At 52.8% G+C, this 21,989-nt stretch overlaps 1 protein-coding gene across 1 annotated transcript in view; it reads left to right on the top strand.

The window, feature by feature from the left end:
• CYP26B1 (cytochrome P450 family 26 subfamily B member 1) overlaps positions 1-14,283 on the top strand; it is a 46,543-nt gene extending 32,260 nt beyond the window's left edge. Inside the window, exons 4-7 of the mRNA XM_075931044.2 lie at positions 5,696-5,971; positions 7,669-7,824; positions 10,822-11,103; positions 13,129-14,283. Of these exons, the coding sequence (XP_075787159.1) occupies positions 5,696-5,971; positions 7,669-7,824; positions 10,822-11,103; positions 13,129-13,521 (1,107 nt within the window). The 3' untranslated portion in view covers positions 13,522-14,283. The remainder of the gene's footprint in view (positions 1-5,695; positions 5,972-7,668; positions 7,825-10,821; positions 11,104-13,128) is intronic.
• The last annotated feature ends 7,706 nt before the right edge of the window (positions 14,284-21,989 follow it).

Raw genomic sequence — 21,989 nt, 5'->3', positions numbered from 1 at the left:
ACATTCATGGAGGTTAGGTCCATCAATGGCTATTAGCCAGGGGATAAAATGGTGTCCTTGGCCTCTGTTTGTCAGAGGCTGGAGAGGGATGGCAGGAGACAAATCGCTTGATCATTGTCTTCGGTCCACCCTCTCTGGGGCACCTGGTGCTGGCCACTGTGGGCAGACAGGATACTGGGCTAGATGGACCTTTGGTCTGACCCAGAACGGCCGTTCTTATGTTCTTATGAGCTGGGAGAGGATCCCTAAACTTTTCCTCTGTGGTGGCGATGGGTGGTTGCTAAGGAGCAGGGTGTATTTTATTTATTTATTTTTGGGCCCTTTCAGGCACAGGTTGCTTTTCGGGGCCCAGGAGGTTGCTCATTCTCTGGGCTCAGTGAGAACATCCGTCTCTCCCCTCCGGGTGCTGGGGGCTCTGCTTTGGGGGACAGATGATCCCGCAGCTGCCTCGGGCCAGGCACCTTCCTCTGAAGCAGCGGGCCCTAGCTGGGATGTTGGCTAGATGGGCAGACTCGGTCTGTCTGCCCTACGTTCCTGAGTACATCGCTCCCCTATGGCCCGGGGCAGTTTCAGGTCTGCGGATGCCCTCGAACTTCCAGGCTTCCCCGTAGCGTAGACGTGCTATGTCGAAATAGGCTGTTGGGGAGTATTTCTTCCAGACTTGCTCATTCTGAAACATGTGTCGTGTAGACGCAGCCAAGCCGGCTGGGGCTGGGTGTGCGAGAGACAAGGCACAATACGGACAATGGCAGACACACTGTCCCTTATTCACTGCCCCACCCACGTGCCTCCAACCTGCCCTGTCAGTGTGAGGGGGGTTATCTCCAATCCTTTGGTCTGGGGGGGAGTTTCATAGAGCACTAGAACTGGAAGGGACCTCGAGAGGTTATCGAGTCCAGTCCCCTGCCCTCATGGCAGGACCCAGCACTGTCTAGACCATCCCTGATAGACATTTATCTAACCTGCTCTTACATATCTCCTAGTGATGGGGATTCCACAACCTCCCTAGGCAATTGATTCCAGTGTTTAACCACCCTGACGGGCAGGAAGTTTTTTTTCCTAATGTCCAACCTAAACCTCCCTTGCTGCAGTTTAAGCCCATTGCTTCTTGTTCTATCCCCAGAGGCCAAGGAGAACAAATTTTCTCCCTCTTCCTTGTAACACCCTTTTAGATACCTGAAAACTGCTCTCCTGTCTCATCAGTCTTCTCCTTTCCAAACTAAACAAGCCCAATTCCTTCAGCCTTCCTTCATAGCTCACGTTCTCTAGACCTTTCATCATTCTTGTTGCTCTTCTCTGGACCTTCTCCAGTTTCTCCACATCTTTCTTGAAACGTGGTGACCAGAACTGGACACAGGACTCCAGCTGAGGCCTGCTCAGTGCAGAGCAGAATGAACATAAGAACGTAAGAACATAAGAACAGCCGTACTGGGTCAGACCAAAGGTCCTTCTAGCCCAGTAGCCTGTCTACCGACAGTGGCCAGCACCAGGTGCCCCAGAGAGGGTGGACCGAAGACAATGATCAAGCGATTTGTCTCCTGCCATCTCTCTCCAGCCTCTGACAAACAGAGGCCAAGGACACCATTTTATCCCCTGGCTAATAGCCTTTTATGGACCTAACCTCCATGAAATTATCTAGCTTCTCTTTAAACTCTATTATAGTCCTAGCCTTCACAGCCTCCTCTGGCAAGGAGTTCCACAGGTTGACTACACGCTGTGTGAAGAACTTTCTTTTATTAGTTTTAAACCTGCTCCCCATTAATTTCATTTGGTGTCCTCTAGTTCTTCTATTTAGGGAACTAATAAATACCTTTTCTTTATCTACCCTCTCTACACCAGTCATGATTTTATAGACCTCTATCATATCCCCCCTCAGTCTCCTCTTGGAAGAAGGACGTCTCGTGTCTTGCTCACAACCCTCCTGTTCATGCCTCCTGGAATCATATTTGCTTTTTTGGCAACAGTGTCCCACTTCTGACTCCTATTTAGCTCGTGATCCACTCTGACCCCTAGATCCCTTTCTGCCGTGCTCCTTCTTAGACCGTCGCTTCCCATTCTGTTTGTGTAAAACTGAGTGTTCCTTCCTAAGTGGAGCACTTTGCATTTGTCCTTATTGAACTTCATCCTGTTTGCCTCAGACCATTTCCCCAGTTTGTCCAGGTCATTTTGAATTATGACCCTCTCCTCCACAAGTCTGCATTTGTGCTGCACCCCATTTTACTTTCCCGGGGCCAAGGGAACGCAGCTTCATGCTGGCTCCAGGGGTAGAAGTGAGTATTCCTGCTCCAACACACATGTTCCCTGCAGGAGAATCATGCATCCATAGGCACCAGTAAAGGGACTATGGCACACAGCTCAGCAGTCCTGATTCTATCCAGGAAAGGGCAGTGGCATGCAGTAACACACCCAGTGTTGTGTTTTATTGCTTGCCCACTAGTCCCAATTATTTACTTGTGGTGCCCGTAACACAAGAACTAGGGCTCATCACATGAAACGAATCAGTAACAGGTTAAACACCAACCAAAGAAAGTATTTTTTCATGCAACATAGTTAACCTGTGGAACTCCTTGCCAGAGGATGTTGTGAAGGCCAGGATTTTAACAGGGTTCCAAAAAGAACTAGATACATTCATGGAGGTTAGGTCCATCAATGGCTATTAGCCATTAGCGGCACAGTGAGGGCAGCAAGAAACAGTCCCAGCTTGGGAGAGATTACACTCTCTCTAGACCAAACAGGAGAAGAAGGCTGGTAGAAATGAAGTGTCATTCTCTCCATTGTACAGATGGGGAACGGAGGCCCAGGGAGATCAAGTGACTTACTCAAAGTCACATAAGCAGTAGGACTTGAGCCCGGGTCTCCAGAGTCTCACTCTGAAGCCTAAACCCCGGCGCATTCTATGCTGCATCAGCCCTGTCTTTCAGGGGGCGAGGGGGGAAACTGAGGCACGGGGCTGGTTAAATGTGTTGTCCGGTGCTCATAAAGCATCAGCGTCAGACCCAGGGCCAGAACACATGCAGGGCCGGCTCGAGGCAGCGCCCCGGGCAGCGGGCATGCGACGCATGCGTGGCTCCGCCCCCGGGTGCTCGGTGCATGCATGGCCCCACCCCTCGGCGTGCTGCACACCTTACAGCTGCAATCGGGTGCACGGTGCCTGATTGCAGCTCTAAGGGGCACAGTGCGGCCCCGGGCGTGTGGCGCCCCTTACAGCTGCCATCAGGCCCCCCCCATAGGTTGGCACCCTGGGCAGGTGCCCGGCTAGCCCCCCCCCCTTAATCTGGCTCTGAACATACGGGCGCTGATTCTGTGGGAGTTGCTTGTGGGTGCACCAGCTGGAGGTTCGCGTCCAGGAGGCCCATATGTCACCTCTTGCTTTACCAATCTCCTCTCCCTCCACACAACATCCCAACCGGCCAAGACTGATTGAGCCTCTGTCAAGAGGACCTGGGGGGTTAAGCCTTTGGCATCTTCCAGGCGGTGTCTCCTGTAAGCTGGGCAGCCCCCGGGAGAGATTCTGAGGCCACCCAGCTGGTTAGCAGCGCGCCCTCAGCCAGCAACATGCGTTTCCCTTGGTGGTGCACATCTGTCCATGTGTTGGTGCATAGAACAAAATTTATTCCACACACAGGTGTGGGAACATTGCTGCTAGGCCGCCTTTGTCACTGGTTTTAATGCTAGAGGCCTCTCTAGCAATCGCCCTGCGGTCCCAGGCGGGGAAGGCAGAAATTCACCATTCTTTCCCCTTCTGGCACATGGTGGTAGAGGTTTCCACCGCCCGGTAGCTCTTGGGCTCTGGGTGCCAACAATCACTAAGAGCGGCCAACATTTCTGCACCTGGCACCGTACCCAGCCTGGTGTCCCGGTCACGGCCACCGGGGACACGTCTCTTTCCCAGCTACTGGAACCCGCAGACACATGTTTATTTCTTTCCCCTCCCTGCTAGCCCTGGCCCAGATGGGTCTTGGAGCATGGGCCGGGGGAGGCCTTGTCTTCGCTCGGGACAGTCCGGGCATGTGGGGAGCTCGGCGCGGGGGTGGCAGCGGGGCTTGGCAGCGCCAGCGTGTTGTCAGGTTTACTAGCCCCGGTTTTTAGAAATGTGTCTTCCCCACCCACACGCGTCTCCGTCCAGGGCTTAAAAATAGAATCAGTCCCGCGGCCATGCGCCGGGCAGGCTCCATGCTCCAGAAAGCGGGAGACGATCAATCCCTTTCTCCTGCCCTTTTCGGCTCCTTCTGGTCTCCCCCGCCCCTGCCCCGGCGCCCCCCTCCTGCTTTTCCGCCTCCCCCGCCGGCTCGTGGCTGCGGAATATTTTTTATGCACAGCCACAAAGCGTGCCAGCCCCGGGGGGCTCGGCTTTCATTCCTCGCCTTGCTCCTCCTCGCCCCGAGCTACGGAAAAACCCCTCCTGTGGCCCAAAGGTCACTACGTGTAAGGCCTGGAGCACTTTATGAACCAGCTATTGTTGGGTCTCCAGGGCCTGGCTTTAAAGGGCCAGGAGTGTTATTTCAGCAAACAAACTCCAGTGTGCGACGCCGGGCATTAGCCATGCAGGGTCACGGCCAGGAAAATGTTACCTTTCCCTTCCAGTGCTGACTGCGGGGGAAATTCTCACATTTACAGCTTTAAAGGTTACGTGCTTGGAGGGGCTTTGGCTTGGGGTTTTCTTTTTTTTTTTTTTTTCTTTTCTTTTTTTTAATTTGATAAAATGGGGCCCGCTCCTCCCTCCCCGCAAGCCCCCTCGTCTCCTCGGCGTGAGCCGGGAGGTTGCGCCGTCTCGTCTGACCTTCACCTTGGCAAGCACGCTGCACTCGGCTGGGGCTTGATTTGATTTTGTTTTCTCGGGTCCTGGAGGCCCGGAGCGTGGCAGCGTGGGTGAGAGTTAATACAAAATAAACAAACAGCGTTTTTCCACCCTGGCGCTCTGCGATACGGGGCTGGGGGGGCGGTCGAGCGGAGGGCGGGGGGATGGAATGAAAGCGTGTGCTGTGGAGTTAGCCAACTGGGGATTACAGCCGGGGGGAGGGCTAGGGGTAGGGGGGAAAGCAAAGAACATTCCTTGCATTGCTGGGGACCTTGCACAACACACAGGTCCTGTAGCAGATGGGGGAGCTGGGTCCGTCTCCTGCAGGGCTGACTTAAGTGCAGAATTGAAAAGAACGCACTCTGTAGACCCAGACTTTCCTTTCTCGCTCGCCGCTGTGTTATTGTAGGGCCTTCACGTGCTGCTTTGTGATGTAGGGTCGCTCGTGAGCACTGGGGCGTGGCATGCTGGTTGCAGCATTGCCTGTGTACTGTTTTATTATTGGAAGGTCTTTCAGGAGCTCGACACTTTACTGGGCTGTCTTCCTGCCTCTGCCACTGATCTACTCAGTGACCTCGGGGGAGTCATTTTTCCTCCCCTCTGCCCATCTTGCTTATAGACTTTCAGCGTTTTGGGGCAGGGATCTTGCATTGCTCAGCAGCTAGCATAATGGGAGACACCAGCGTAACCACCACTGAGTGGATTTGAACTTGGGAACCTCAGAACTATAAACCCAGCTGGCTCTCAGCTTTGGCTGTAGAACTCCCTTATACTTAGCTTTTGCTGTAAGCGGTTTAAGTACCACTAGGTGTGAGGGTCACATACATAGTCCTTGGCTAGTAGGGAAGGCTGGAAGAGCCCGGGCCCGTATTGATCTACGTGTGGTTTGTATTGCAGGTATTCTCCAAAATCTTCAGCCACGAAGCCCTGGAGAGTTACCTCCCGAAGATCCAGCTGGTGATCCAGGATACGCTCCGGATGTGGAGCAGCAATCCCGAACCCATCAATGTCTATTACGAGTCTCAGAAGCTCACCTTCCGCATGGCCATCCGCGTCCTGCTGGGCTTCTGCATCTCTGACGAGGAGCTCACCCGACTCTTCGAGGTCTACCAGCAGTTCGTGGAGAACGTCTTCTCGCTGCCCGTGGACCTGCCCTTCAGTGGCTACAGGAGGGTAAGAGGCTCCTCTGACTCCCCCTTATGGCCGTGAGATTGAGCGGTGGCCCCGAGTATAGTTTGGAAGGATGGTCTTGTGGATCTGGCACTGAGCTGGGATTCAGGAGACCTGGGGTGAATTTCTGGCCCTGCTACCGGCTTCCACTGTGACCTTGGGCAAGTCACTTAGCCGCTGGATGGCTCAGTTCCCCATCTGTAAATGGGGGATCATAGTCCGCTGTTTCCCAAGGGGGTAAAGAATAGATTCTATTAGTGATTGGGAGGCAGGTGGATAATGCAGTGATGAGGCCACACTCGGATGACAGAAGGTCGGAAAGAACCACAAATTCCTGGCCTTGAAGGAGAAAGCGTTTCAGCTCCCTGAGCAGCTTCCAATAGCTGTCCTTAAAAAAACAAATTGACCTTTCCCACAGATGTTTCCTCTTTCTGCTCCCTCCGCCCCTTCCCCCCAAATTCACCCTGATCTGCAGCAAGACCCAGCCCTGCACAAGCAGCTGGCTTGCTGGACTTAGTGATGTTGTGGCGTTGAAGTCTGATACCTCATTGGACTCCTGGTAACTCCGGCCTGCTTTCTAGGCAAGGCAGTTATATGCAATAGTACCAGGATTTTTGTAAGGCTCTCTAAAGCATTCCCCAAATAGCAAAGTTCTGTCTCATTCAGGGCACAGACCGTCTGGGAGATGGGCTAAGGGTTTGCTCAGCATAATCTCGTCTGCATTGGAGAATTTTACTGTGCGAAGAGCTGTTTGTTTTGCAAACGTGCTAGAAGCAGCAATCTGCACCCATGCACCCATGCTGTTTGAACTGGCTGCATGTGCCTAGGTCTTGTCAGCTGCAGGGTACCCCTCTACCAAACACTGGCCTTCTTCCTGCTCCTTGAGGGTAACCGGGTGGGTACAGGTTATAGATCGAATCTACTTGCCTGCACAAGCAAGGGCTGTCTTGAATTCATTCCTGTTGGAGACAGCACACTGGTCGCTGCCGTAAGAGTCAGTCCCAAAATACGCCTCTTGCTGTGTCACGCCGCAGTGTTGGCCTTTGGAAGTCACTGCTTCTAAGGGGGCCAGCCACAGATCCCCCATAGGGCTTTGCAGCTCCGATTGAGTGCGGAACAGGGACTTACCCGCAGTAGTGCCTGGACCAATTCTAGGGTTGGCAGGTGTCCAGTTTTTACCTGGACAGTCCGGTATTTGCGGCCTCTGTCCGGTTTAAAAAAAACAGAAAATAGCGGACATGTTTTTTCTCGGACGGCAGGCTGGTGGGGACATTTTTCCCTTGCCGCGTCTAGTGGGGGAATGGGAGCACATGGATTTAAAGGCACAGTGACCGTTTTTTTTTTTCTCAACCAATTTTGTTCCTGCCATGTTCGGTATTTTTTTTTAAAGTATCTGGAGACCCTAACCAGGTCAGCCAGGTTAACGTGGGCACGAGGAGCCATTTGTGCCTGTGTTGGTTCGACTCCACTGGGCCAGTGGCTAGAAGTCGCTGACACTGCCCAGGTGCTGGAATCGACCCGTCGGAGTCCCACAGCCACTCCCGGATTTTTGCCAGGCAAAGTTTTCTGGTCCCTGGTCTCTGTTTCTCTCCTGGGAGCCCATCAAACCCTCTTTTTGTGTCCTCGGGGAGTTCTAGCATGGGGGAGCTGCTGCGCTGCCCGTCTGCTGAGCGGCTGTTTCATGGTGGGCTGGTTTGCAGGGAATCCGAGCACGGGAGACACTGCAGAAGGGGCTGGAGAAAGCCATCCGGGAGAAGCTGCAGAACACGCAGGGCAAGGACTACTCCGACGCCCTGGACATCCTGATCGAAAGCGGCAAGGAGCACGGCAAAGAGCTGACCATGCAGGAGCTGAAGGTGAGAGCAGGGCGGGGGGATCGGTCGGCGGGTTGCGTTCGGTTCCTCCCGTTGGCCAGTTTCCTCCTTCCCTTTCCCCGGTCCCCCACCGCCGTGTCTGTCTCACCCACTGCGGGAGATCGGCAGGCAACTTCTCACGGCCAGCACTAGCTGGGAGCAGCCGGAGCAGGCGGGCACAGAGCGAAACGCAGTGGCAGGGCTGGGTAGAGGCTGGATTAACAGAAGGGTGTTGGCAGGGCGGGCCGGAGGGGTGTCGGCAGGGCAGTGAAGGGAAGCCCCGGGCCTTATTGGCAAAGCCACATACCAGCAGTAGCTCAGCCCTCTCGTGGCCTCTGCGTGGATCAAACCCAGTGCCAGCAGACCAGACTTTCCCCCAAGAGCCACGTTTTTTGGGCCCCCCTATCCCTGGCTTTGGGGAAGGGCATTTCTGGGGAGCAGTAGTATTACAAAGCAGCGCCCTTGGTTTTCACGCATTGAATGAGCATGACTAGTCCTCCCAGAGCTGTTGGGACGTTGGTCGGGGTTCTGTTCCGCCATTGTGCAGGAAGGGAAACTGAGGCACGGAGGGGGTCGCGAGTCTGTGTCTGAGCCAGGGACTAAGGCTTTACTGGTGCCCACACCTGGGTTTCGACTACTAGCCTCACCCTGCGCTTCGTTCCTGACTGCCCACGGGCCGTAAGCTCGGCCATCGGCTTCTTGTAGGCTGTTGGCAACCCCACGGACGCCCTTCAGCTTGGCTGTTTATTTCTGTTGGATTGAACATTGGCTCCAAACCGGCGAGTAGCCACAAATTGCCGGGGGGGGGGGGGGGGGGGAGGAACATGTGGAGAGGAGGAAAGAAAATCCCCTGGGGACTCTTGGGGAGTCCTTTCTGCTGCCCATGCCACGTTAGCCGTTTGACCGGGGAACTTTCTGGCCGTGCAGGGCCTCAGCTGCTCCCTTTGGAGTGAAGTCTGCCCTTTTCCTGGGGGGCATGCTAAACCTGGGGGCGGGGGAGGAAAGAGCACCCCAGACACAGTGCTGGGCAGGAGAGCGTCCGAGCCACCAGCCCCCTGTCTGGCTAGGCAGTGTGGTTGTGCAGATCAGAAGCAATTTAGTTGGGCGTAAAGCCGGAATTGCTCCAGGGAAGCCAAAGCGCTGACCCTCGGGTTGAGGAAACCAGCGTCCGGCACTGTTGTGTGGCTACGTCTACACTATGAGTTTTTGCGGCAGAAAATATGCTAATGAGGAACTCATTAGCATAAGCCACGATCACATTTGCATATTTTCTGCCGATCCGTTTTTGCGCTAGGGGGTTTTTGTGCAAAAACGAGCACTGTGGATGTTTTCTTTTTGTGCAAAAACCCCTTTTCCTGCAGGATCCTTATGCCCCCAGAAAGGAGGCCTACCGATCTTGCGGGAAAAAGGGTTTTTGTGCAAAAAGGAAACGTCCACACCGCTCGTTTTTGCGCTAAAAGCCCAAGCGCAAACACGGATCGGCAGAAAATATGCAGATGAGATCACGACGTATGCTAATGAGGTCCTCGTTTGCATATTTTCTGCCGCGAAAACGCGTAGTGTAGACGTAGCCTGTGTGCGTGTGTGGGATGTGCCAGGGGATGTTGCTTGTTCCTTAGGTAGGCAGATAAGGGGGCTTTGCAGGCTGCTAAGTGCCAAAGGAAGCCCCCCTGGCTGTGGGAAGAGGCTGCCTGTCTGCCCACAGGGGCCAATACCAGATGCCCCAGAGGGAGGGGACACAACAGATAATCCTCACGTGATCCCTCCCCTGCCACCCACCTCCAGACAAACAGAGGCTAGGGCACCATTCCTACACATCCTGGCTAATAGCTATCGATGGACATAACCTCCATGAATCCATCTAGCTCTTTTTGGAACCCTGTTAAAGTTCTAATCTTCACCACATCCTCTGGCAAGGAGTTCCACAGGTTGACTGTGCTCTGAGTGAAGAAAATCTTCCTTTGATTTGTTTTAAACCCGCTGCCTAAGCATTTCATATGGGGGACCCCCTACTTCTTATATTGTGGGAACATGTCAATACGTTTTCCTTATTCACTTTTTCCACACCACTCATGATTTTATAGACCTCTCTCCTATCCCCCCTTTTCTAACCTGAAAAGTCCCAGTCTTTTTACTCCCTCTTCCTACGGCAGCCGTTCCAGCCCCCTCCTCATTTTTGTTGCCCTTTTCGGAACCTTTTCCAATGTACACGTTGGCTACGTCTACACTGGCATGATTTTCCGGAAATGCTTTTAACAGAAAAGTTTTCCGTTAAAAGCGTTTTCGGAAAAATCGCGTCTAGATTGCCAGGATGCTTTTCCGCAAAAGCACTTTTTGCGGAAAAGCATCCGTGGCCAATCTAGACGCACTTTTGCGCAAAAAAGCCCCGATCGCCATTTTCGCCATCGGGGCTTTTTTGCGAAAACAAATCTCAGCTGTCTACACTGGCCCTTTTGCGCAGAAGTCTTTTGGAAAAAGACTTTTGCCCGAACGGGAGCAGCATAATATTTCCGGAAAAGCACTGATGATTTTACAGGAGATCGTCAGTGCTTTTCCGGAAATTCAAGCGGCCAGTGTAGACAGCTGGCAAGTTTTTCTGCAAAATCATTTGATTTTGCGGAAAAACTTGCCAGTCTAGACACAGCCGTTAAGTATTGCGGGGTTTTCTTCTAGCCACTTCTGCCTCGGTGCTGCCAATTCCCTGCAGTTCTGCTCAGCGCCCCTTCCTGCACTCTCATGGGGTGACGTGCCGCAGCCCTACCGCCCGGCAGCCCTGAGGAGAGCTTGGGGCCACACTGGGCCTTGGAAATAAAATGTCTTTCGGGGACCAGGCTGTGGCGAAACAAAGCTGCTTCCAGCCGGGACCTAGTGCCAGAGTTGAGCTTCTGCTGGCGGCCGGCCGGGCACGACCCCGTTCTAGTCTGTGCCCCTGTCCGAAGGCAGCACCGTGGTTGTAAGCCTCCTCGGCTATAACCCCGGGTTCCTTTTTTTGGCCTCCAGGATGGCACCTTGGAGCTGATCTTTGCAGCCTACGCGACCACGGCCAGCGCCAGCACCTCTCTGGTCATGCAGCTGCTGAAGCATCCCGGCGTGCTGGAGAAGCTCCGGGAAGAGCTCCGCAGCCAAGGAATCTTGCACAACGGCTGCCTCTGTGAAGGTTCCCTCCGGCTGGACACCATCGGCAGCCTCCACTACCTGGACTGCGTGATCAAGGAAGTGCTCCGGCTCTTCACCCCCATCTCCGGCGGGTACCGGACGGTGCTGCAGACCTTCGAGCTGGACGTGAGTGCGACGGCCCGGGGGCGCTGGCGTTTCCCTTGCGCCTTCTCCCCCGATAGGGGTGGCGGGTGCTTTGTAGGGACGCCCGGCGGGGTCTCTGCCTCGCCTGCTGGAACAGAGCCACCACTGGGGTGGACGCTGGCAGCTTATCATCAGGCAGGCCAATGGGACACAAGGGTAGGACAGGCCACTGGCTGGGTACTGACTCAGACTGTAGGAGACCTCTGGGATGTGTTGTGAGCAAGACACCTCTGGGATGTGTTGTGAGCAAGACACGAGAAGTCATTCTTCCGCTCTCCTCTGCACTGGTTAGGCCTCAGTTGGAGTGTTGTGTCCAGTTCTGGGCACCGCATTTCAGGAAAGATGTGGAGAAATTGGAGAGAGTCCAGAGAAGAGCAACAAGAATGATGAAAAGTCTAGAGAACAGGAGCTATGAAGGAAGGCTGAAAGAATTGGGTTTGTTTAGTTTAGAAAAGAGAAGATTGAGGGGGGACATGATAGTCGTTTTCAAGTATCTAAAAGGGTGTCTTAAGGAGGAGGGAGAAAAAATTTTCATCTTGGCCTCTGAGGATAGGACAAGAAGCAATGGGCTTAAACTGCAGCAAGGGAGGTTTAGGTTGGACGTTAGGAAAATCTTCCCTGTCAGAGTGGTTAAACCCTGGAATAAATTGCCCAGGGAGGTTGTGGAATCCCCATCTGTGGAGATATTGAAGAGCAGGTTAGATAAATGTCTATCAGGGATGGTCTAGACAGTATTTGGTCCTGCCATGAGGGCAGGGGACTGGACTCGATGACCTCTCGAGGTCCCTTCCAGTCCTAGTATTCTATGATTCTATGATTATCAGAGTCCAGTCCCTGCTGCCGCAGGTCACCAGTCTTACCATCCTGATCCTACGCTTTGCCAGCGCCATCATAAAACCAGTTCAGTCCATCCCCCCGCCCTTCTGGTGAGGCCGTACTGGACCAATCTCCTCTGGTGGTTAGAAACCACCATTACATTCCCAGCCTCAGTTTATTCCTGGCTGGTCGATGCTCAGTTGCTCTTGTGGCCCCCTTGTGCTTTATTTGAAATCGCTCCTCGCTCTCCCTGGTGCTTACCCTGCCGACGTCCTTCGAGCTATCAGAGCCCCCTCCTGGCCTTCGTTTTTCTAGGCTGAATAAGCCCAGCTCTGATTGTTTCCTCCTCTTTCCCCCGATCGTCCGTCCCTGCACCTGTTCCAGTTCAAATGCTTCTTTCTTGAAGATGGGTGGCCAGACTCGTCCATCATATTTTCGTTGGTGTTTTATCAGGGCCTTGTGTGGCAGCTTAAATACCTGGTTGGATACATCCTAGGCTCACATTTGGTGGCTGGGGTTTTGTTTACAGCTGCACCACACGGGCGGTTCCTAGTTGTCTTGCGGTCGATGAATACACCCTGGTCTTTCTCCTCGTCTGTCATTTCCAACGGATGAACCTGTTACAGTGGAAATTCTTGTTATTGAGGGTCACTTTCTGCTGACACCTTTGCTAATGGCTTGCATCCCTTTGGCTTTTCCCCTTCAGAGGTGTCTTCTCCAGTGATGGCTCTGGCTCCCATCTTGCCCATCCCACGCAGGGCATTTGTGTTTGAAAACCACCATCATGTCTCTCTGTCTTCTCTTTTCTAAACTAAACAAGCCCAATTCTTTCCGACTTCCCTCATCGCTCATGTTCTCTAGACCTTTCATCATTCTTGTTGCTCTTCTCTGGACCCTCTCCAATTTCTCCACATCTTCCCTGAAATGTGGGGCCCAGAACTGGACACAATACTCCAACTGAGGCCTAATCAGCACAGAGTAGAGCGGAAGAATGACTCCTCGTGGCTTGTGCACAACACTCCTGTTCATGCCTCCCAGAACCATGTTCTGTTAATGATTGGGGGACCTCACTACGTCCCCACGTCCCCTTCCAACGCAGCGGCTTCACTCAGCTCACGTGGTCTCATTCGGTGTATGGCCATGTTCCCGTTGACACCTTTTTGTTTCTCTCTCCCCTTGCCTCCTCTCTAGGGCTTTCAAATTCCCAAAGGCTGGAGCGTCATGTACAGCATCCGGGACACGCACGACACCGCGCCCGTGTTCAAGGACGTGGACGTCTTTGACCCCGATCGCTTTGGGCAAGACCGCACCGAAGACAAAGACGGCAGGTTCCACTACCTCCCCTTTGGCGGGGGTGTACGGACCTGTCTCGGCAAACACCTGGCCAAGCTTTTCTTGAAGGCGCTCGCCATCGAGCTGGCCAGCACGAGCCGGTTCGAGCTAGCCACCAGGACTTTCCCGAGAATCACGCTGGTCCCGGTGGTCCACCCCGTCGATGGACTCAAGGTCAAATTCTTTGGACTGGATTCCAACCAGAACGAGATCCTGACAGAGACAGAAACCATGCTGGGGGCGACGGTGTAAGCTGACTTTTCCTTCGCCGGGGGAGGGCCAATGGGGGTGGGAAAAGGGGCGGAATGACAGGAGGAAACAGGAGAAGAGGTGTCTCCACCACAGTAACCTCGCAGAACCTCCCGTTCGAGACTTTCTCCCACAGCCAAGCTGCCAAAACCATTGTTATTCCTGTGGGGAAAGTACCAGGGGATTCGCAGGTTTGGTTTTGTCTTCAAAAGGAGGAATTTCAAACACTAGGAGAGCTGGGACGGCTTGACCATACACAGTATATAAATATTCTGTATCTAGGTAAAGCGTTCTGCTGCAGGAAAGGTGGCAGAGGATGCTTGTTCTAGGAAAAGCATTTGAAATTCGCTCGCCATCAGAGGTCTCGCTGCCCCATGCACCTCCGCGGAACCCGGCCAGGAGGGGATAGCAAGATCTGACGGCAGGCAGCTACCTCTGGTGGCCTTTGCTCTTTTGGAACAGTGTTACGTTAGTTGGTGATAAGTGTTTGGGGTTGTTTGCTTTCTTTGGAGAGAACGATGAACCGGTTTTTCCCCTCCCTCCCCCTCGCGATCCCTAAACCCTTCTAAGCGCTTTGCAATTCTGAGGCGTCTCTCGACAGCATCTGGGGAAGAGAACGCCATGTTCCGGTGACCGCGGCCCCTGCCTGTCAATGCTGGGACGTGCATTCTGGGGAACCGCACGCACGCGAAACCTGGCACCAGTTTGGCTTCCGGCGCGACCGCTGGGGCCGCTGCAAGGACCACTGGGCTGCTAACGGCGGCGAGGCCGGCCGGATGTGGCGTTCTGTTCTGCCTGTGCTTAACAAAGCCATTCGATCTGTACCGGGGGACAAGGAATGGTCACGTTCTGCCCTCTGATGGGAGTTTCTCCTGCGCTCCAGTGCGGGCTGATCTCACTTCAGAGGGCAGGACTGGAGTCTCCGACGCGGACATTTTTGAAATTGCCTGCTGCTGCTACATGGCATGTGCTTAACTGTTCTTTCCCTCACCCCGTCTGGTCCCTCCCAATCCCAGAGTTTCGCAGTGAGCTGTGTTATTTTTGCCTTCTCTCCGGATCCCTCGGTGTGTGCACTGAACTCTGAACCACATGGATTTCATAAACTGTCCTGGGGTGCTGCTAAGGAACGTGGTTCTGGTCAGGCAGATCTTTTCACGCCACAGCTGCGGAACTCGTGGCCAGCCACACCCACAGCTGCCACGGTCCCCTGTCCCCCGAGGGACCATTAAAGAGTTGGTGGTGAGAAGAAGGCTTCTTCTGAGCTAACCTTTCCCCCTGCCATAAGAAGCTCTTCTGGGAGTGTTTGTCACGGCACGTGACCTGTCAGGGATGCAACCCCTTATGACAGTCGCCAGGATCCGTGCATGCCGCCCGAACTTGAAGCAGGAGTGTTCCTCCGAAATGGGGTTGCCAGAGTAGTTGCCTGGCAACTACTCTGAAATCAAGCGAGGCCTGTAGAGAAGTGTTTGGATCCTCAGCATTCAGGCATGTCTGGATCTAGCGTTTTGGTGCAGGTCCATCTTGAATTTAAAAAAGCTCCTGGTCTGAATGTTTAGTTTCCAGAGATGCTGAGCACACCCTGTTCCTGCTTCAGCTTCTGCCCTCAGTCATCAGCAGCCTCTCCTGCGTGCCTAGTGGCGGGGCGTGTGTTTGGCAGCTGGCAAACTACATTTACCGCAGCTGCTTTGCAGCAGCCATGGTCAATGACTGGCAGTCTCAGGGAAGAGAAATCTCTCGCAATTGTCCAAGTCAGGCACGCTGTCCATCTGAGCTGCAAGCACTGACTTCTTACAGACCTGGCAGTACACTCACCCTAGTCTCGGGTAGATTTGCTGTAACAGGGGCATCTCAAACCGTGCGTCAGGCAGAAAAGGAGAGACACAAGCGCCAGATAGAACTACCCACTCGACTTGAGTGGCAATGAGACGGTTGTGGGTGGACCGCTTGTTTCTGCCTGTCTTTGTCAGGATAAAACTGAGGAGCTGAAATCTGATGGTTGGCAGGCGTAGCTTTTGAAACAGGGATGAATCGGTGGAAGGCTCCGAGGCAGTGCTGAGCTGAAAGATGCTGAAGGTTTTAGCTAGTCATTCACCCGTCCAGGATCAATAGACTTTGGCGGTTGCTTAGAAGGGGAGGCACTAAAGATGTAATTATCCCTTTAACCGTGCTGCCAGAAATCCTGTTAGAAGTTCATGGACGGAAAAACGTATGCACGTAAGCTTCTGGGAGTGTGTGTGATGGGGGTTAACGTGGTTGTTTCTGAGGCTTGCTGCTCTATAATCTCTCTGTGGCTATGTCACAGAAGGTTTTGATTTTAACAGGGATTGGTCTGAACTGAGACTCTGTATCTTCTGAACACCGAAGTTCAGATCCAGGTTGGGATGTGGCAGCTGGCCTGTAATCTCTACGGTTGTCGGAACCATAACGCAGATCGAAATCCTCCCTAGCGAAGGGTGAATCAGGCCCGCACCCCACACTCAGAAAGGTTGTGATCCAAATGTGGGTCTTCACCCTCCTCGGGTCTCTCTTTCCATGGAAACTTCACAAGCTCAGGCTTTCTTGTGAAATGGCTGGCGTTCCCTGTCCCAGGTAGAAAGGTATCTATCAATGGATCTCCACATATTTCTCAATGGGCTCAAGTTGCAGTGGGGGAGGTCTAGGTTGGATATTAGGAAAAACGATTTTCCGAGGCGGAAAGCACTGGGATGCGTTGCCTAGGGGGAGGGTGGAATCTCCAGTCCTGGTGGTTTTTTAGGCCTGGGTCTGCTTTGAGCGGGAGATTGGACTAGGGGACCTCTGGATCAGCCCTAATTGATGATTTCGTGGTGATCCACAGAATTAAACATTTTGAGAATCGTGGAGAAGAGAGCATGGGGAATGGAGGTGGTCCATAGGATAAAAATTAGCTCGAGAACCACTGTCTTTGTATGTCATACCCAGTTTTCAGGCTTTGATAAATTCTGTTTTCAAGCTGTCTGTAAAAGCCACTTACAACCCCACAATCATTCTGAAAACATGAGTTGGTGGGGACACAGAGGACAAGGGAAGGAGAAGAGGACAACTGAAAAAAGTAGTGTGTGTTGGGGGGCAGGGGGAGTTTTTCCATTGACTTCAACTGACTTCAGATCAAATCCCATCAAATAACCATTAGCAAAATGTTTTCTGAGATATGTTTAGAAGGGCATTGTACTCACAGAAGATCAGTAAAGGGATTCATTAAAAAAAATTCATTACAAAATAAAAACCAAACCGGAGAGAGATAAATGTAAGATGCATACATCTATCTATTTTATATATATATATCTATATATATATATATTTGTGTGTGTGTATGTGTTTCTTATCTAAACATAAATAGATCATGCTTTTGATTTACCATTCCTAACTAATATAACTTGACTAAAAAAAGTTGCTGCAGTGGATTTGCAGAATAAAGCACTTTGAATCTCAGAATTTTTTTTTTCCTAGCACAGTCCAATTCGCTATATTATTATTTTATACACAAATTTTTTTGGTCTGTCTTTATAAACTATTATAAGTACTATTTTTGTTATAATTCAAAATAGATATTTAGTATAAAAGTTTTGCTGTTAAATATTTGTTATTTAGTAAAATATGAATTTTTTTCTCTTTATTGTAAACTTTGTCTGGAAAAAATATTAATATGTTTTATCGCAGTTGTTTTTAATCTTTAAAAAAAGCACTTGGGGGGTATTTTTGGTTATGAAATTGGTGCCGTGTGAACATGTGTTTCAGTCATGTGGTTTTTTAATGTGTATATAATATTATGTGTCACATATTAAAATGGATGTTGTGTATTTTGTGATCTTAAAAAAATAATCGATGTGGATATTTTATAGACTTCCATAATAAAAGAGTTGAATCTCCAGACATTCTCTGCTTATTGCAGGACTGCTAGACCCCTCTTTAGGAAGTTATTAAAATGACTGATAGTCATTCTGGGACTTAACCCTGCTCCCAAAATTTAGGATTTTCATTGTCCCAAAACTGCATACTAGTTTTTTTTTTTAAACATCTGTGATACATCTGGAACTGACTGCTGTTGGATATCAAACTAGATGCTTATGAGTCCAATCTAGTCTGTCAGTTCAAGTCACACGTTACTGCCCAGTGAAGCATTTTCTGGTACCAAGGGCAGTGTTATTTTGAAATAACTCACGTGAGTTCCAAATAGCAAGGCGAGCGTCTGGGCAGCAAGCCCGCTATTTCAAAATTATTTTGAAGTAACAGGCTTCTTATTCTGGAATGATGCACTCTCTTTTCACGAGGAATAATGCCTATTTTGAAATTGCTATTTCGAAGTAGCTGTAGGGCGGACACTGCTGTTTCGAACTAGTTCCTTCCCCCGGACCATTCAAAGTAATTACTCCCTAGTGTTTCCTGGGGCTCTAAATCGAGCATCCACATTTGGGGAGCCTGCTCGGACTAATTTCGAGGCTTCCCTGTAGTGTGGACGTGCTACTTCGAAATCGTTATTTCGGGAGTTATTATTCTGAAATAACTTATTTTGAAATACTTGTGGGCTGTGTCTAGACTGGCAAGTTTTTCCGCAAAATCAAATGATTTTGGGGAAAAACTTGCCAGCTGTCTACACTGGCCGCTTGAATTTCCGGAAAAGCACTGACGATCTCATGTAAAATCATCAGTGCTTTTGCGGAAATACTATGCTGCTCCCGTTCGGGCAAAAGTCTTTTTCCAAAAGACTTTTGCGCAAAAGGGCCAGTGTAGACAGCTCAGATTTGTTTTCCGCAAAAAAGCCCCAATGGCGAAAATGGCGATCGGGGCTTTTTTGCGGAAAACCACGTCTAGTTTGGCCACGGACGCTTTTCCGCAAAAAGTGCTTTTGCGGAAAAGCATCCTGCCAATCTAGACGTGCTTTTCCGAAAATGCTTTTAACGGAAAACTTTTCCGTTAAAAGCATTTTCGGAAAATCATGCCAGTGTAGACGTAGCCGTGTAGTGGAGACATACGCTAAGAGATCCAAGTGGTCGACCCATCTGCCATCCAGGGCTGTGAAAAATCCGCATGGAGCAACATGGCTAAACTGATCTAAATGCCCATCTAGACAGCTCGAGGTTGATAGAGGAATTATTTTCTCGATCTAGCCATTGCTTCTTGGGGAACTGGATTTACTATGATTCTCCTGTCACTGCAGGAAGAGTGTATGCTAAAGCGCGACAGCGGTACAGCTGCAGGAGAGTTGTACGCGTAAATATAGGCTAAGTTTCAGTCGGTTACCCAGAGGGACTGCTGCTAGAGAGGAAAAGCCAATTCAGTCTCCACCGGCCCCACCTTTGACATCTCTGCTGCATTTTCATAGCTTATAAAGCCGGAAATGGCTACTTGATCACCTAATCTGACCTGCATAACACAGGGCATGCAATTTCCCTGCACGAATTCCTGATTGAACTGGAGCAGAGTTTCTAGAAATACATCCGATCTTGATTTTAAAAATTGCCAGTGCTGGGGATCCTCCACGACCTTTTATAAATCCTTCCAATGGTTAACCCTCCCTATTACTACTCACGAATCCCATTGAGACTCCCAAGGGTTGCCTTTGCCCTGTTAGCACGCTGGCCTAGCCGGAACTCAGAGTCACACGATCAGAGCCCTGCAAATCTGCGGATATCGCTGTATATCCGCAGGTCTCTGCGTCCGTGGGTGTCAGTGCCGATATCCACGGCTCATTTCTGCAGCTAGAGGTGCAGATACACCGTTTGGATCCCCGCAGGGCTCTACACTTGCTTTCGACAGGCAGGCTCCCCTGCCCGCTGAGGGTGACTTCAACGTCTTTCATAATGGCCAGAAATTTTAGAACTTGTCCTGGCACTTGACTCTTCCACCTCCTGCAAGTGACAGACTCTCCCCCACTAGGCTGTCTGCCCTGCCCCCTCTTCCTGCCCCTACCCTCCGCTGTCTGCCCCAGCCCTGCCCCCTCTTCCTGCCCCGTCCCCCCGCTGTCTGCCCCAGCCCTGCCCCCTCTTCCTGCCCCGTCCCCCCGCTGTCTGCCCCTGCCCTGCCCCCTCTTTCTGGCCCGTCCCCCGCTGTCTAACCCTGCCCTGCCCCCTCTTCCTGCCCCGTCCCCCGCTGTCTGCCCCAGCCCTGCCCCCTCTTCCTGCCCCTACCCTCCGCTGTCTGCCCCTGCCCCTGCCCCCTCTTCCTGCCCCGTCCCCCCGCTGTCTGCCCCAGCCCTGCCCCCTCTTCCTGCCCCATCCCCCGCTGTCTGCCCCAGCCCTGCCTCCTCTTCCTGCCCCGTCCCCCGCTGTCTGCCCCAGCCCTGCCCCCTCTTCCTGCCCCGTCCCCCCGCTGTCTGCCCCTGCCCCCTCTTCCTGCCCCGTCCCCCCGCTGTCTGCCCCAGCCCTGCCCCCTCTTCCTGCCCCGTCCCCCCGCTGTCTGCCCCAGCCCTGCCCCCTCTTCCTGCCCCGTCCCCCCGCTGTCTGCCCCAGCCCTGCCTCCTCTTCCTGCCCCGTCCCCCGCTGTCTGCCCCAGCCCTGCCCCCTCTTCCTGCCCCGTCCCCCGCTGTCTGCCCCTGCCCCTGCCCCCTCTTCCTGCCCCGTCCCCCGCTGTCTGCCCCAGCCCTGCCCCCTCTTCCTGCCCCGTCCCCCCGCTGTCTGCCCCAGCCCTGCCCCCTCTTCCTGCCCCGTCCCCCAGCTGTCTGCCCTCCTCCCCCAGCTGGCTTTCCCTCAGCCTCTGGCCTCCCCAGCTGCCCCCTATCCCTGGCCATAGAGACGCGGCCAGGCTGCCCCCAGGCTCTTGCCATCCAGAGCGCCGCGTCTCTATGGCCGCAAGTGGAGGTGCTAGGATTGGGGCTCCGCGCTCCGGGGCCCCAGAGCTGCAGCCTAGCACACCCCTAAGTGCAAGCCGAGCAGCTGGCAGCCCCCCAAGCCCCGCCCCGTGTGCAGGCGGGAGATGCTGGGCGAGGGCCGGAGGCTGAGGTCCCTGGCGCTTGGCGGGAGGGGGATGCCGTGGGGGAAGGGGTGCTGCTACCCCCCCCCCCCACAGCCAGTCAGGTGTGGGGGGAGGGGTGATACAGCCCCAGTCGGGGACTAAAAGGGGAAGGTTGGGGGGAAGGGGTGATGCTGCTGCAAGTGCCCCCAAGCAGGTGGGGGGGAGGGGGCACTGCTGCCTCAGCCAAGTGTCAGAGGGTGAAGCCGTGGGGGGTGGGGTGCTGCTGCCCCAACCAAGGCTATGGGAGGGGGTGCTAGTTTCCCACGTCAGGGTGATCTGGTGCCCTTTTCCTCTGCTTTTAGCCCCCCCCCCACTCCCTGTTACCTTTACCCCTGCCCCCTGCATCTTCCAGCCTCCTGGGCCTCCACCACGTGAAACTGCAGCATGGGGGGTGCGCCCGTCCGCCCAGCTCCACCTCTCGCGTCCGCACCCTTGGCCCAGTGCTCCTGCGTCTCCTCTGCGCTAGCCTTCCAACCCCTCAGGTACCTCTCTGGGGCCCGGGGGTGGGGCGCTGCCTCCCGTCGGCACCAAGGCCATCGGCACCTCTCGTCGGCACCAAGGGGTCATAGTGGACCACAAGTTGAATATGAGTCAACAGTGTGATGCTGTTGCAAAAAAAGCAAATATGATTCTAGGTTGTAGCAACAGGTGTGTTGTAAGCAAAACTCGTGAAGTCATTCTGCCGCTCTACTCTGCACTAGTTAGGCCTCAGCTGGAGTACTGTGTCCAGTTCTGGGCGCCACATTTCAAGAAAGATGTGGAGAAATTGGAAAGGGTACAGAGAAGAGCGACAAGAATGATTAAAGGTTTAGAGAACATGACCTATGAAGCCAGGCTTCATGAACTGGGCTTGTTTAGTTTGGAAAAAAGAAGATTAAGGGGGGACATGATAGCGGTTTTCAAATATCTAAAAGGGTGTCACAAGGAGGAAGGAGAAAATTTGTTCCTCTTGGTTTCTGAGGACAGGACAAGGAGTAATGGGCTTAAAGTGCAGCAGGGGAGGTTTAGATTGGACATTAGGAAAAAATTCCTAACTGTCAGGGTGGTCAAATATTGGAATAAATTGCCAAGGGAGGTGGTGGAATCTCCCTCTCTGGAGATATTTAAGAACAGGTTAGATAGACATCTGTCAGGGATGGTGTAGACGGAGCTTGGTCCTGCCTTGAGGGCGGGGGGCTGGACTCGATGGCCTCTTGAGGTCCCTTCCAGTCCTATTATTCTATGATTCTATGATAAGGCGGCCCGGCTAGCAGGCTTCTGCCAGGCCTTGCAAACTCACATCTCTGCCACCACGAGCCTGGGCAGGCTGAGAGTCAGGCTTTGAGCACCCTGAAAATTCCATGTGGGTGCCCCCTCCCGCTGTGGCAGACCCCCCCCCATTGCTTTATGAAATTGTCTTGTGAATATAGATGTATGTATGAGCCAGTGTCATTAGTCAAAGGTACAGGCAGTCCCCGGGTTACGTACAAGATAGGGACTGTAGGTTTGTTCTTAAGTTGAAT

The sequence above is a fragment of the Pelodiscus sinensis genome, chromosome 4 (assembly GCF_052426305.1).
Source record: "Pelodiscus sinensis isolate ZL-2025 chromosome 4, ASM5242630v1, whole genome shotgun sequence".
In the NCBI taxonomy this organism is placed as follows: Eukaryota; Metazoa; Chordata; order Testudines; family Trionychidae; genus Pelodiscus; species Pelodiscus sinensis.
Note: the sequence above shows the minus strand (reverse complement) of the source record. Positions and strands in the feature narration are given on the sequence as shown.